The 14917-nt window shown below is 34.8% G+C and overlaps 1 protein-coding gene across 1 annotated transcript in view; it reads left to right on the top strand.

The window, feature by feature from the left end:
• The window catches only part of LOC145660451 (uncharacterized), a 118931-nt gene that overhangs the window by 55644 nt on the left and 48370 nt on the right, over positions 1-14917 (top strand). Inside the window, exon 3 of the mRNA XM_081725488.1 lies at positions 12905-12979. Coding sequence (XP_081581614.1) covers positions 12905-12979 — 75 coding nt within the window. The remainder of the gene's footprint in view (positions 1-12904; positions 12980-14917) is intronic.

Genomic DNA, 14917 nt, shown 5'->3' with positions numbered 1-14917 from the left:
TTTTATAACCAAATATTATGTCGATTACAGTTTTGAAAAGCACGAAAATAATTTAATTTCCGGCTAGAATTGGTTCAAATAAGAGAATGTATTTTGCATAAGTGTTCATAAGAAGAACAAATTTCTTTTCACCTCATGCTTTCTCCTGTTTCATCTGAATTTGACAGGAACCAGAATGAGTACATATTTTTGAATCAGTATCTTTGTCAATATTTGTCTTTTAATATATAGATAGATTTTTGTAACTATACTATACTAGGGAGCCCCCTTAAGTTGGCGTCCTGGACTCTATTCTTATGAGATATGCATCTCTACAGTGATTGATGCTCTGTTGATAAATATTATTATACTCACGAGAACAAGTAACTACCGTTCTCAGCGTTAATAGCCGTCAAGGGTACTTTTACATAGTAATTTATATTTGAAGGGCCATTGTATTACAGTAACGGAGTTCCTATAAAGGGACTGTGGCCATTTCAACGGTACCCAAGTGATTTACTACAGCTATATTTACGTTTTCAAGAAGGTTGGTTTGTCATTAACAGAACCTTCCTGAATGGGATCATATTCATGTCCTTTCTCACGATCCGTTACCCGTGGTAAAAGTTTACAAGGGCCAGTGTTATTACAAAGATGGTTTATTGATGATGGTTTATTGATGTTCAAGTATTTAAAAATTGTTTGGTTGGTAAGTTTTGGGATAACATATCTTTCTAGCACCGAAGCTACATTATACGTTGTTCTATAGTTTATACGAACGTAGAATCTGAGTCACGTGAGCTCGCGCCAGGAATCGAGCCTGGGCAACACGCACCAGACTAATTTTAATTATACAGCTACCACAAAGAATTCCTCTAGTAGAAAGAAGCAGAGTTCAGACAAAAGGTCCAATATGCAATTTTTTTTCCTTTATTCAAAAAATATTTTGAATATGTAACTTTATAAATGCAGGGCAGAATTTTTATGAATTTATTATAACATTTTAAGACCATGTACTGTGTATCAGAAACTGCGGTGCGGACCTCCCAATCGGCGCTTTTTTTTTTGGTCGCCACTCAACGTCAGAAACACGTCGCAAGTCATGGCCCCAATCTCTTCTATAATACAATAATCTTCTTTCAATAGGACAATATCAGCATGACAATATTTGAAAAATAAAATCAATTTGACAATCTAAATTAACTTGCTTTAAGAATATTATTTTATTTGCAAAGTAAAATATTTATTTGAAAGTGTCGAAACCTCGTAAATATGAAGTAAAACACATTATCATTAATAGCCTAATAATTGAACTATTGATTTTATTTGTTTGCTTACTTAAGTTTAAACTCCCCCCTTTTAGCATCAAGCCTAAATAAGATGCTTAATGTCAGTTTCAACCATATGTACTCATATCGGATATCGAACCTGAGTCCTTAATAGGATGATTTTTTTTTCAAATAATACCCTAATCACTTTCCCTTCCTTTTCAACTATGTACAGTATTGTTCTTTTTTCGTTAACTTTTGACATTTCTTCATTGATTTTTTCTTATGTTCAGATATTTTTTCCACTTCTTTTCCATAATCACATTTCGACTGAGTTCGAAAAGTTTTTCATCTCTCTTTCCTAATACTAAACCTGGAATTCTGTTACGTACTCCATACCAGACATGGGCACCCTTACTTCACTTTACCCTCATGAGAGCCGCCCTCACCCTCACTTCGGCGCATGAGGGTGAGGGCAAATGAGGATATCAGTATTATTTGGGTGTATGTTTGAGGAAGTTGATTGAGGGCGAAAGCATCAATAACATTTGAGGTTGAGGACGAGTGAGTGTTAGAAAAAAAATTCCCATCTCTGCTCCATACTCAAAATATTCTGCCCCAAGTACAATAGAAGAGGAAAACAAGAAGATGTTTTGCGTAAAATATCTCGAATATTTCAACAACGTTATATTCGGTCTAATTAGGCTCTCATATCAATTCCAACAGATGTGTAAAAAGAAATAATGATCAAAAAAGAAAGAAAAAAAGGTCATCAAATGAGACCAGAAGTCATCCAAAGTTACGGCTCGTCGGTTGGTCTCATTTTAATCGGAAGACGCTTGCTTGTGCAGTGTTGTCAGAAGCAACTGTGAAGTCGTTTTTGCCCTCATCTTTCGCCAGTGTGTGTGTGGTCTCTCCCTCTCTCTTCATCTGCTGGAAGGGGAAAGGAGGAACGCCGTTTGATCGAGACGTGCTGCTTCCAGCAAGGGAGAGAGAGCGAGAACAAAAGAAAAAAAGAACGAATTCAGAAAGAAAAATACTAAAAATCAGGGTTGCCAGCTAGTGAAATTAAAGAAAGAAAAAGAAAAAAGAGACAGGAGACGAGTTAACATGAACTGCGTTATTAGTAGCAAGAACACGCCTCACTACGCTCGTTTGAAACAAAAGACTCTTCAAATAAATCTTTAAAACGTCATTGTTACCAACCAATAACTTATGTCACCAATTCTGGTCATAGTATTTGCATTCTGACCACGTGAATTAACTTAAATACATATTCCATTGTTACATGATCCTTAAAAAGCGAATATGAACTGGGGCGGCAGTTAAAATCTACATTAATGGTAGAGATTATAGACAGAGAGTATCACTGGAGCCGGGTGAGGTCAGGGTAAGGAATGAGGTCTTCTCACTATTTCACTGTTGTATAGAAATAATGTCCTTCCACTTTCTTTCCTCTCTCTTCTGGTCCAGTTGCTAGCGCGCGCCTTTAATGCACGGGGTCCCAGGTATGATTCCCAATGCAAGAGACTTGAAATTTGAACGAGAATTCTATCTACCTCGCATAGTCTCGATGCTAAAAAGGGACGCTAACTTTCAACCGACTTTCACATTCCCTACCTAAAAATTTGAACTTTCACATGTAACACCTGCATATAGGGTGCTTCAAAACAGCACCGATAACGTTTGGGAGGTGATTCCTGACATCAAGATAAAACAAAAAGTATAGACCAACCTGGGTGCATAAATGCTTCCTTTCGGAGTTATAGGCTGCCGAAAACATGAAAAAATGAACTTTAAAGGTCCATAGCTCTAATACTATGGGAGCTATCGTAGTCGAGTCGAAACTTCACTTAAGAACTAATATGTGCGCTATCCAAAAATACATGTTTCAGCATCCTAAGGTACTCACGTAACAATTTTTATAGAGGGAGTTCACCTACAGGCATATAATTCGGCTACGGGCATAGAATTTGAAGTACTCTCAAACTACCTTTATACAAATTATTGTGGAAGTACTACATTATTCTGAAACTTGGATATTTTGATAGGGCACATACTAGTTCCTAAGTGAGGTCTTGATCCGACTACGGTAGGTACCTAGTATTGGAGGTATGGACCTTTAAAGTTCATTTTTTCATGCTTTCGGTAGCCTATAACTATGAAAGAAAGTATTTGTGCACCCAGGTTGGTCTATTGTCTTATCTTGGTGTCAGGAATCTCCTCCCAAGCGTTACTGGTGTTTTTTAAACACCCTGTATAAAAAATCAATCATAAATTGATAATGAGAAGTTTGTCAGAATGGATTGATTTGCCTTGTCACTTTCCCACTGTGTCGATATTTCGTTACGGCACTTCTTTGCGTATAATCATTAAGTAGGTACGCAGTGCAATCCTAACTCCTACAATCCAGTACAATCTTAACTCCTTGCTACAAAAGTTTTTAATATTTTAACGCTTCTGAGACGCTTATTATTCAGTAATTAGTTTTTTTTTAATCCTTGTGATTCATCCTACGTCAGGATGCTCCGTATAAACTTGCGTTGCATGAAGTTAACTTTCACAGTAAACAACTTGACATAATATCTTCATTACAACAGTTAACTTTGATTTCTTGTTTGAAATATAGAATCCTAGTGTTCTTAATCTGATTTACTTGTTGAAGTTACCATTCCTTTTCAGACTATAAGACATAGAGATAGAATTTAAGGTGGAATACATCGCATGGTAATTCATTTAATACTCTTTCAGCGGGAATCGAACCCAGAATCTCTTGCACCAAAGGTTCACGCACTATCCAGTAGACCGTGGACCGTGGCACTCACTGATGATTTTACTTCTTTCACCTTATTTGCTCCAATCTTTTGAAACTAGTAGAACATAAAAGTTCTTGATTTTCTTCTGCAAGCAGAAACTCAGTACTGTGTATATGTAAATTAAAATAATTATTTATGAAAATGTACAACTTCAATAATGAGTACTTTAAAAAAAAAAGTGAAATGATAAAATAAATGGACAAACAACTCAGCAGTAAGACTTCTGAGTGAGGGTACGAAATGAAGAAATTAAAGTCAGATCACGGGATATGTTGATTACCCCGAGTTGGTTTTCCTAAAGTAGCATTTTGTCATTACGTTAATTGGTCCCTTTAGCCAAACATAAGAGTCCGATGATATTCCCTTTTATTATAGGTTGTGCACCAAGTGTCTTGTAAGAGATAAATTAGTTGCTGTTTTCTTTATGCTTATCTTTTAGTTCTTCTTGTTTTTTATTCTTAATTATATATATAAAACATTTTTTAAAGTAGTTTATCTTTTCATATTGATAGTCTTTGATAGTACACAATAGATGAAGCTATGGGGAAAACCCAGCGAAATAGGCTCCGCCCTCTCTTGGGTCTTCGGAAATCAGAGCGATAGCATCGAATCCAGGGAGGGGAAGGAAGGAGAATGAGAAAGGAAGATAACTTGTCCTATAAGCTACCATCTTCATAATATTCGCATCGAAGGAAAAGTATGCGCGTACTTATGTTAATTTGTTGTCAGGTATATAAATGGTATCCGTTTTTCTTTAGGCTTAGCTCTGATTACTTCTTAAAGTTTTATATATATAACAAAACAGAAATTGTCTTCTTTTTAATAATTCAATTATGGAAGCCAGTTAGGAAAAAATTTGACTTCTCTTGTCCAATTTGAGTTTTGAATAATTACCACTACTGCATTTGATCCAATATTTTCTCTAAGTTTTAGCAAAACTTTTGCGAATTGCTTTGTATACGGTGTATTAAAAGTTAAAATTTAGATTACGGATCTCTTAAAAATAATCAGTGATGGCTCTTGGCTGGAAGGATAGGTGCTGATTGCCACGGGTGCTGACTGCCACAGCCAATTATTGGTGCTGACTGCCACGACTGTCGCTGATTGCAAATATGAAGGTGCTGACTGCCACGACGGCGTGCTGACTGCCACGAGCCTGGGAGAAACTGTATTTGGAAAGAGAGGAATTAATCCTTCATAATAAATTTATGATTATTAATTAATTTAGTTGGGATTAATTTAGTAATCATCACAGCAAATCTATGTGGCATCCTATAAGTTACAAAGTTGCTCACTAAGTGGAACGACATACACTTGGATGATTATAAAGGGATTGTCTTTTCTGTTATATGTGCAATTTGCACATTTCATTGTTTATATTAATTGTTTTATTGTATTATTTAATGGATATGATGGTCTGAAGCCAGCTGACAAGGGAAGTGTGGGAGAAGCACTCGCCTGCAGAGAAATAAGCATCTTATTTGAAAGACCAATTCATGCTGATTACAACAGGTAATAAAACTCCTGTACGTTGAGAACTGTTCGAGATATTCAGCTTGGAAATTTATATGAGAAAATGAGTGGATGCACGTTTCAATGCGTTAAGTATTCTCACCCATGGCGAAGCCTGATGGTTTGAACTTGCTGTTGCTTGATCACTTGGGTCCATTCACAGACAAATTGTCCATTACAAGTTGCATGACGGATGGCAAAGACCTAATGGTTGAGAAGATACCAAATAATTGCACACGATTTGTGCAACCATTTGATGTGTTTTGATTCAATCAAAGATTATGGCAGGAGATTTGTACATAGTATGAATCTTCTTCATCTGGACGTTATAATGTACCAACGAAACAACCTAATAAAGTTCGTGTCCATACGAATCACTTCCGATCACCGCGATACATTGGATTGTTTCAGTTTGTGTTCTGCAAGGCAAGTTACGAACAAATTATAGGCCTATAACTTTTGAATCACATGTCGAATTTGCTTTTTGCTTTGGTTCTGCGAACTGTTCTCTTGACGGATGCAACACAATTGCACATATAAAATGTTCATGATTCAAGGGAGTATTTTGCCTGCGTCATTTCTTCATAAAACAGAAGAACAACAATGATCAATTTTCATCTCTAACCTATGATTATTGTGAACAATGTAATGACTAATTGTATCTAACAAACCCGTTAGTTATTGCGAAACACTTTTTTTCTGTTACCCCCGATAGCTTTCAATTCGTATGTCAATATTCGTTACTAATTATGTTGTACTTAACACGTATAAATGCGTATATCCTCATTTTCTCATATCAACTTCCAAGTTGAATATCTCGAACCGTTCTCAACCGTACAGGAATTTTATTAGCTTGTTATAATCAGCATGAATTGGGACTTCAAATGGCATGCTTAGTTTCTCTGCAGGCGAGTGCTTTCTTCTGAACTTCCCTTGTGAGGTACAGCCAGCAGTGCTTTTTTGATGGAACTTTCAAGAGCTGCTCGAAACAATTTGCACAGCTGTACACAGTTCATGCTGACATAGGGAGTTCAAGTGAGAATACATAAATCGTACCAATTTTATACGCACCGCTCCCTGACAAAACTGAAAGTACACTCATGTCCAAAATTATTGTCGCATATCTATAACTGTCTTCTTGTAAGAATAATTTGATAATTTTGCAGAGTACTTTTAATACTTATATTTGATAAATTTCATAGGAAAAGAATTATAAATACGAAAATCATAATGAGTAAAATAAAATGTAACTAAATGGACAAGAAAATTTTATTTTGTTTTATTGTTCTTATTTACTGCTCTTTTGACATGAAGTTTACCACATACTTGTCTTTGCCGATTATACACATACTAACATTATAAGAAATACCGGGCGAATTCGTTATCAAATTATATTACTAGAACAACATATTTATAATCATGTGACAATAATTTTGGACATGAGTGTACATACAGAGACCTGTTTACCTTTGTTAGATGTTGTTCTGAAGAACACGATCCTAAGGATCATCTAGTTTCTTTCATGCTTCTTGGCGTCCGGTAATGTTACGTCTAGCAACTTTCTCTCAGGCTCGTGGCAGTCAGCACCTTGATATTGGCAATCAGCTCCAGTCGTGGCAATCAGCACCAATAATTGGCTGTGGCAGTCAGCACCCGTGGCAGTCAGCACCCCACCGGCTGGAAGGCACATCGGTAAAAATTTAAAATAGTAGAAGCGAAGAGAAGAACGCTTTACGCATACAAGAATGAGTAGATTAGGTAGTAGGATTTCTTCCCTTGGTTTGTAGCTATAAAATATATATATATATATATTTTTTTACGTATTTTTTTTTCAAAAATATAATGAAATCTTTCAGTTTGTCCCATGATTATGCCCTTCAGACTAAGGGAGGCGATGATTAATAATGGTGAGTCTAATGATGATAGAATGGTAGAATGAGAATATGGAAGGAAACGGGAATACCCTCAGGAAACTCACGAGCACGTTGTTTTCCATCAGAAAGTTTACTTAGTAGTTTTCTTACCATTCATATCTCAGTATTTTCATTAGTCCAGGGCTGGCGAAACAGTCGATTGCCACTGAGTTTAGAGTAGGTCGCAAGACTTTTTTAAGTGAGTTTCAATTCAGGTAAAAGTAATGTCAAATAAAATAATGAACGAAAATATACCATTTTCGTGAAAAATGAAAAAAACTATTTTTCTTTTCTTTTCTTTCTTTCTTTTTCTTTTTTTACATCAAGGATAAATGTCTTTGTTGTACAGTGGTTGTGTTGCTTGTTAAAAGGAAGGCAATTTGGAAAGACATAGACCACTTCCCAAAAACGAGGAATATGTAACTTGGGAAATGCAAGTGTAGTGACAGTGCCAGATGTGCAAATTTTTTTTTTTTTTTTTTTTTTTATAGTCTGAGGTAGATTATTGAACCAAAAGATTTGGTCACCGCTGCTTTAGTCGAAAGGGCAATATCGTGGGACATAAGACACTAAAATAAATAAATAAATAAATAAAATAAGCAGCGTGTTTATTGGGTATTTTCATTAAGCAAATGAGAATCTGTTGTGAACAACTTTGTACATATAAGTGAGTAACCATTTTTTTTTCTTTTTTTAAACAAGACTGTATGTATACTTATTATGAACGTGTAATATTCGTTCGCCCTGTGTCCTTTAAAAAGCCTTTCTTGAGACTGTTAAACTCTTGTATGATTCTGTGACTTGGCAACACTGAACGAAAATAATTGTCATCTGTTGCTTTTTTGTTGGGAGGTCCGACTGGAATCATTTTGTTTAAACCGTCTCTTTTCCTTTTTATTCTTCTTCTTTTGTAATTTCATCGACTGAAGTCGAGAAGAGATGTGGCGCAGCCTTTGTGCAAATGGAGCAGCGATTATTCAACTAATTGCAAGCTTCGTTTCATTCTTCAGCAGCTCACTTTACTCACAGTGTGGAGCTTGATAGTAGTTTAGAAATTCGGCCACCAACACGCAATTGAGGAAATACAGATGTCACCACACTCTCTGTTATAATAGCTTCGAGGGTAAACTTTAATTTACAGCGGCAGCAGCGTCCTGAAGCTCGCTTAATTGCAAGAATTATGAAATACAAACAAAAGGCGAATGGAACACAGAATGAAAGTGTCATTATCTGGTTAGAAAATAAAAGACGATAACAATGGAAGAGGATATGTAAGGTATATACTTGATTTTTGATAGCGGTGTTGCTAAAAATTTGCAGGCAGATGGCGCAGTTTTCGGATATTTTTGTAATATTTTTATCTGATACCACCTAGAGTTTTAGAAAAGCACCAGAAGTTTTAGCAAGTGGATGATGGCTTAGCGAATTACCTCAAGATTAGCGAATACCTTGCACTACTTATTATTGTAACAATCGATGTAACTTCTTGATGGATTCGTAGAGCAATGCTAACGGTACAAGTTGGTCTATGATGTTGCCACATAGTGAATTTTTTGACCTCAAGAAATGGCACTCTGTTGTTCGTGGGCGCCATTTTTAGAACACATGTAACGTTTTTGTTGATATTTCCTTTAAACTACACATGAGGATTTACACTTAGACCCTACTTACATCAGTCTGTTCAGCTTTTTCCTTTCTTCATTGAACTCAATAATATTGAGGAATTCATTCATACTTTTAACCATTTGTTTATCCATTAAAAAAATAATTGGATAAAGTAAAAGAGGCATTTGAGAAAGAAGAATCGGATACTTGCTAATAAAATACTACTTAACTGCCATTAATAACTCACACAATTCGATTATGTAATTCTAGCATCACTACGATCCGTTAAGTCTTTAATTTTCAAATTAGCGTTCAAGGAATAATAATAATAAATAATGTCATTTTTCATCACTGATAGGCAAATAAAAAAATAAAAGACGAAGTGAGAGAATTTTAAGATGTTGTGCTGCAATGATGGTGTGTAACGAAATGTAAAGTGGCTATACTGTTATTCACGCAATATACGCTGTCTGTGTTTTATGATGACTAAAGACATTTGCTGCCTCAACAAAAGAGAGAGAAAGAGAGGAGAAAAAGTTTTATTAGAGCCTCATTTATGGAAATGATAGAAGTTTTATGGCCATAATGGACCATCATCCTCCGAAGCATAAAGCAGATAATGAAGTACTAATTAAAGAAAATTGACAATTATATAATTAATATAAATCACTCACGCAAAAGGTCTCATATAAAGGTGCAACCAAATAATGTAAAAGAAAAGAAAGAAAAAACTTTTTTTTTTTTTTTGATAACGGTTACAGTAAATGAAGAAACGGGATTCTGTAGAAAAATCTTTTGCCGCAGGTTGTTTCGCAGTTATATGGAGTAGAGATGTCTTTTTCGTTCCCTCCGATCATATATATATATCACAGCGTTTCATTACATATAATGCCTTTCGTGTATGTGTTGTTTTTTTTTTCTTCTTTATTTTCTCGTGTTTTAAAACCATCTTTTAAAGTAGGAAGAGGCGTACACTTAAAAAAAAGAAGAAAGAAAGACAGAAAAAGAACTTTATAATTGTGCAATGAACAATTTGTTTTCTTGTATGTTCTGAGACATTAACATTTTCAGGATAAATGTTTTCCTTTTGTTGTAACATTTACTGCAACAGTTGCCAGGTCATTCAATAACTGAAACTCATCTTTGTATTTGTAATGTACTCTTTTTTAAAAAAATACTGCTAAGAATAAGATCAAAGACAGTTTGAAACATATATATATGAAACATTTAAACAACTATATTTTGTACGTCACACTCTTAAGTATCATCAGAGAAGACAGAAAAAAACATTATAAATGAAATGTTTTAGGTTGTATTTCTAATTTGATTCTTCCAAACAAGAAAAAAGAAAAGAACTATCATAAGTAGTGTTGCCCATAAGGTGAGACAAGAGTACACTTTCTTGACACATTTTGAAGACGAGAGATATCTTGTGCGATAGATAAGACTCATGCGATCTTGACCAACTTGGCATGGCGGACGATCTCGACGACCTTGGTATGCTTATGGTTCTACCTCTGGTTCCCGACTTATAGATTTGTTTTTTTAAAATCAATAAAGGTCTTTTTTTCTAAAAAAAAAAAAATAATAAAAAAAATATAGCGTAACTTACTAGCCATGGAAATACATTTGCGAGGAGAGAAAGTGATTATTTTTCTACAAAGTTGAGAAAGATCTCCGCAATATCCTTATACACAATGAGTTTAGATCAAAATTGCTAAAATTAACATTAATGTAGTTATTGAGTTATTGATCAAAAGCTCTCATGGAGTCAAAACTCATAATACACTAGCTTTTCTACAGTAGCCTGTTAAACTGTGTTATTTATGCAATTTTGTGTACGATACATACATAGATAGCTTATGACAACTTATTTGTGTACGCTTGCTAAAATGTTTCACGCTGACAGTTCAAACTTGACAGACCTCAACTTTACAATATTTTTTACATGGTTGATCTCTTTGTATAATACTGTATTTTTCTTTCTTTCTGTAAATATGCAGAACATGTGTAGAATATTTGTGTTTGATCATAATATTTGTGGACAGGGGTCACGATAAAATCCTTCCTTCGCCTAGACAAACGACACAGATCGGCAATTTGAGTGGGTGTTACGTGTGCCGATTTCTGTATAATTTAGGGACGGGGTCTCTTCAGTATTTGTGTTTCGCTATCAGGTATCCAAGCAAAGATATCCGGATCCTGATGGTCCAGTCAAACTTCGAGACGCTCGGGTCCCATTCGTAAAACAATTTGTCACAACCGGTAACGTGCGATAGACATATGTGTAATTGTGTAGGAGGGCAGAAGTGAGGGAAATATCGCAGGAAAAAGTAATTATAATGTCAGCTTCATCATTTATTATTGTATATTGAGCACAAGAAGTACTAATAGTGTTCAGCAGAGTACATTATATTATATCGTAACAATGCGTGAACATTTGATAAATAGTGCTATTGGTAATTAGTGAAAAGAATAACTAATACAGAATGCTTGCAGGAATTTCATATTTATTTTCTGATATCACTTGGTCTCCCTCATTTTGTGATGATACAGACAAGATGTATAAAGTAACCAACCAATTTTTCACGCCATTTCTGTGAGCGCTGCCGAGGGAGGTGGTGAAAAGCCTTCGACCCTGACCTTCAGGAGGATACTGAAAGACACAAAGAATCCCGCGGTGAAGCGGGTAGGAGGACGAGGGAAAGGATTGTTTTAAAGAAGAGGAGGGGGCGTGGCTTTTCATAGTAGCCATTGCAGTCTGTGAAACCTTAATTATGTTACTGGGAATCTTTAAGTGGTGTGAATGATGGAACTCGTCGAGGCTGACACTCCTTCTTTCTACAGTTTTTTTTTCAGTTCTTTTATACATGAATGCAAAAGACTCAACGAGACAAGTTACAAAGTCTTCTTTGATACTATTTTAGCAACTATCATTAGTAATTGGGTAATTGCTGTATTTCACCATTCTAGAACCTACAAGAATAGAATAGAATACCCTCGATAAGGCGCTCTATAAGTCTTATGCAGAAATATCGAAGGCGACAAACTTCTTTATCTTCTTTTAAAGTTTAACTATTGCAATGTAATACTTAATCAGAGTACAATACAGTAACCAGTTAGGAGTCAATTGTTCCTCTGCGTATTATATGGGGCTTATATTAATCAAAATATAGTAATTACTGATGAAAAATGCAAAAAGGATAAAGAAAAGTATCCCTCGCCAAAGAGGACTAAAAGTTGAAATGACGCTCCTGTTAGAATATCGATCTATGCATTGGTGAATTACACAATAATGTGTTACTTTTATACACAATAAGTAGATAAATAAACTTTGTAATGTTGAGGCAGTGATCAGTTACAAAGCTAATACACAACAAGATATATGAAAAATACTCAACAAGAATGTTTTACCTAATTTAAGAAGATTGAAGTTAACCCTGTAGTGTTTACAAACAAGCAGAAAAAATCATTAAACAGCTGTGTAATTTTAGCAAACAGAAATATATTTTGTAGGGTCCATGCATTATCTTTGTGAACACCCAACTGAGATGAGTGTACTACGTAATTATACACATATTGCTATACGTACTCTACAATGTTGTTGACCATAGTGCTACAATACAAAATACATTTAAAGTAAATAAATGTATTAATCTATCGAAAATGTTTGAATTTCCTTTCTTGATTTAAATTATATACAGTGTTCTAATGTTTTCTCTTTTGATGTCCAATTAATATTTGCAATTTCATAGCTAATCCTTAATTGAGAGCATTCCAAAATTTAACTATCTTTTCTTTTCTATTACAGTGTTGGGAGAACTGTGAACTGTTACAATCAAATTTTGCTGTATGGGGTGCTATGTGCTCAGAAAAAGGGATTTGTGTAAGTATAGCATTATTATTTTTTCCCCAGCGTATCAGAGACGGCTCGAGAGAAGTCTCACTGGCAAAAATTGAAGATTCATCGCTTGAAATTAATGGAGTAAAGGTTATCTAATGTATTGATTGTTGTATGCAACAGTAGTATATTATGAAAGTATTCTTCTTTTGATCGGTGTGACTTCTGTCGCGAGCCGCCTCTGCAGCGTATTGTTCTTTAATTCTTATTCCCAAAAGCAGTTTGAAGGGGAATTTTTGTTATTTTTTTTCTTTTTCATAATAGAATCACATATACGTGTAACCCTTATTTTGAAGATGACATAGGGAATAAATAAGCTTAACTAAAGCAAATTTCCGTGGAATTGAGATACAGTAAAGTGAATGATAGGAGTATTTCTGATATTTTTCTGTATTATTTGTAGGAGTGTTCATTGTTTGTAACCGAAATATACATGTACTTTAAATAATAATAATGAGACATGTTTCGAAAGACAATATTATGTGAATTTCAACCGAAAAGGAAGGAAAATAGCAACAGGCAAATATCAATACTGTATCCTCAGTGGCGTATTTACGATTTTGTTTCGGAAGGGGGTGCTTTGCTAACTTTATTCCTGGAATTATGAACATTCTATAAGATATTTCATTTACTTTAAAATAGTAAATAACATTTCAAGGAGGGGGTGCTTAAGTCCGGAAGTCCCCCTTAAATACGCCACTCTTTATCCTAATACTGTATTTTTAGGGGATTAGGAATTGGGAATTAGATTTCTGGGCTTTGGCACCTAAAGGAAGAGGCTTGAGACCTGTATGTTAGATACTATCACGGCATTTGCCTGGTATGAATGAGGAAAACTCAGGAAAACTTCCCTCAAAATGGCTGACCTGAAAAAGCTTTGACATTTCTTCGATTCAGTGAATACTGTGTTTTCTATTACACTTGAATGAGACATTATGGTCATTGCTAAGGAAGAATAGAAAAGTGAAATCGCTGAAAGTGTATTATTATTATTATTATTATTATTATTATTATTATTATTATTATTATTATTATTATTATTCGTAGTAGTAGTAGTAGTAGTAGTAGTAGTAGTAGTAGTAGTAGTAGTAGTAGTAGTAGTAGTAGTAGTAGTAGTAATATAGTAGTAATAGTAGTAGTAATTATTTTCGATTCCATTCATTGATTCCTATTAGTCAAGTAATTAAAGGACAACAATACTAATAAACAAAGACAATTAGTAATATTAATAACTAATAGTTTCGTAATTGAGAATCTATCTATCTATCTATCTATATTATTGTTGCCCTCAGTTGATAAATGAGTTAAATAACTATCACATTTCACAGAAAGTATCATTGGACACACCGTCATCAATAAAAAATCTAACGTCATGTTACCAACTGACATTTTTCTCTCCATAACTCTCGTAATTGAGAGGGCAGTTTCGGGACGAACATTTCATTACAATTCCATTGAAAATGCAGATTATATCAATTTCATCCTACTCACTCTTGTATTATTTTACACTCAGTAAGCAAACTATATTGAATTTTAGTGAGGACTAAAAGTATTCATTTATAGAAAATTTTCTTTTTGTGGCTGTTACAAGATTTATTCGTTTGAGACTCATGATTGTGAATCTCGTATTACGGAGTTGTTCTTTATTGAACTGAAACTGTAGATGGTTGACCTATAAGATGAGGAAGCCGGAAAGATGGTTCTCATGCGCGATCAAATCCCAGTTAAGTACGAAAGCAACTTAAAAAAAAAAGAGAAAATCCAAGTTCAAAAACCACGTGAATGTTGGCCGAAGAAGAGCCAAATATATATCCATTGGAACTGCCTATTTGCTTCATGTTCTTTTGGGGAGGCGTGGAGTGCGAGCAGGAAGAGTGTTCGTGAGGATCAGAGGAAAGAGATTCGCCGCCAAGTGAGCGAGCA

The sequence above is a fragment of the Thermobia domestica genome, chromosome 9 (assembly GCF_964235325.1).
Source record: "Thermobia domestica chromosome 9, izTheDome1.hap1.1, whole genome shotgun sequence".
In the NCBI taxonomy this organism is placed as follows: domain Eukaryota; kingdom Metazoa; phylum Arthropoda; class Insecta; order Zygentoma; family Lepismatidae; genus Thermobia; species Thermobia domestica.
The sequence above is the reverse complement of the archived record's forward strand: the minus strand, read 5'-3'. Positions and strand labels throughout refer to the sequence as shown.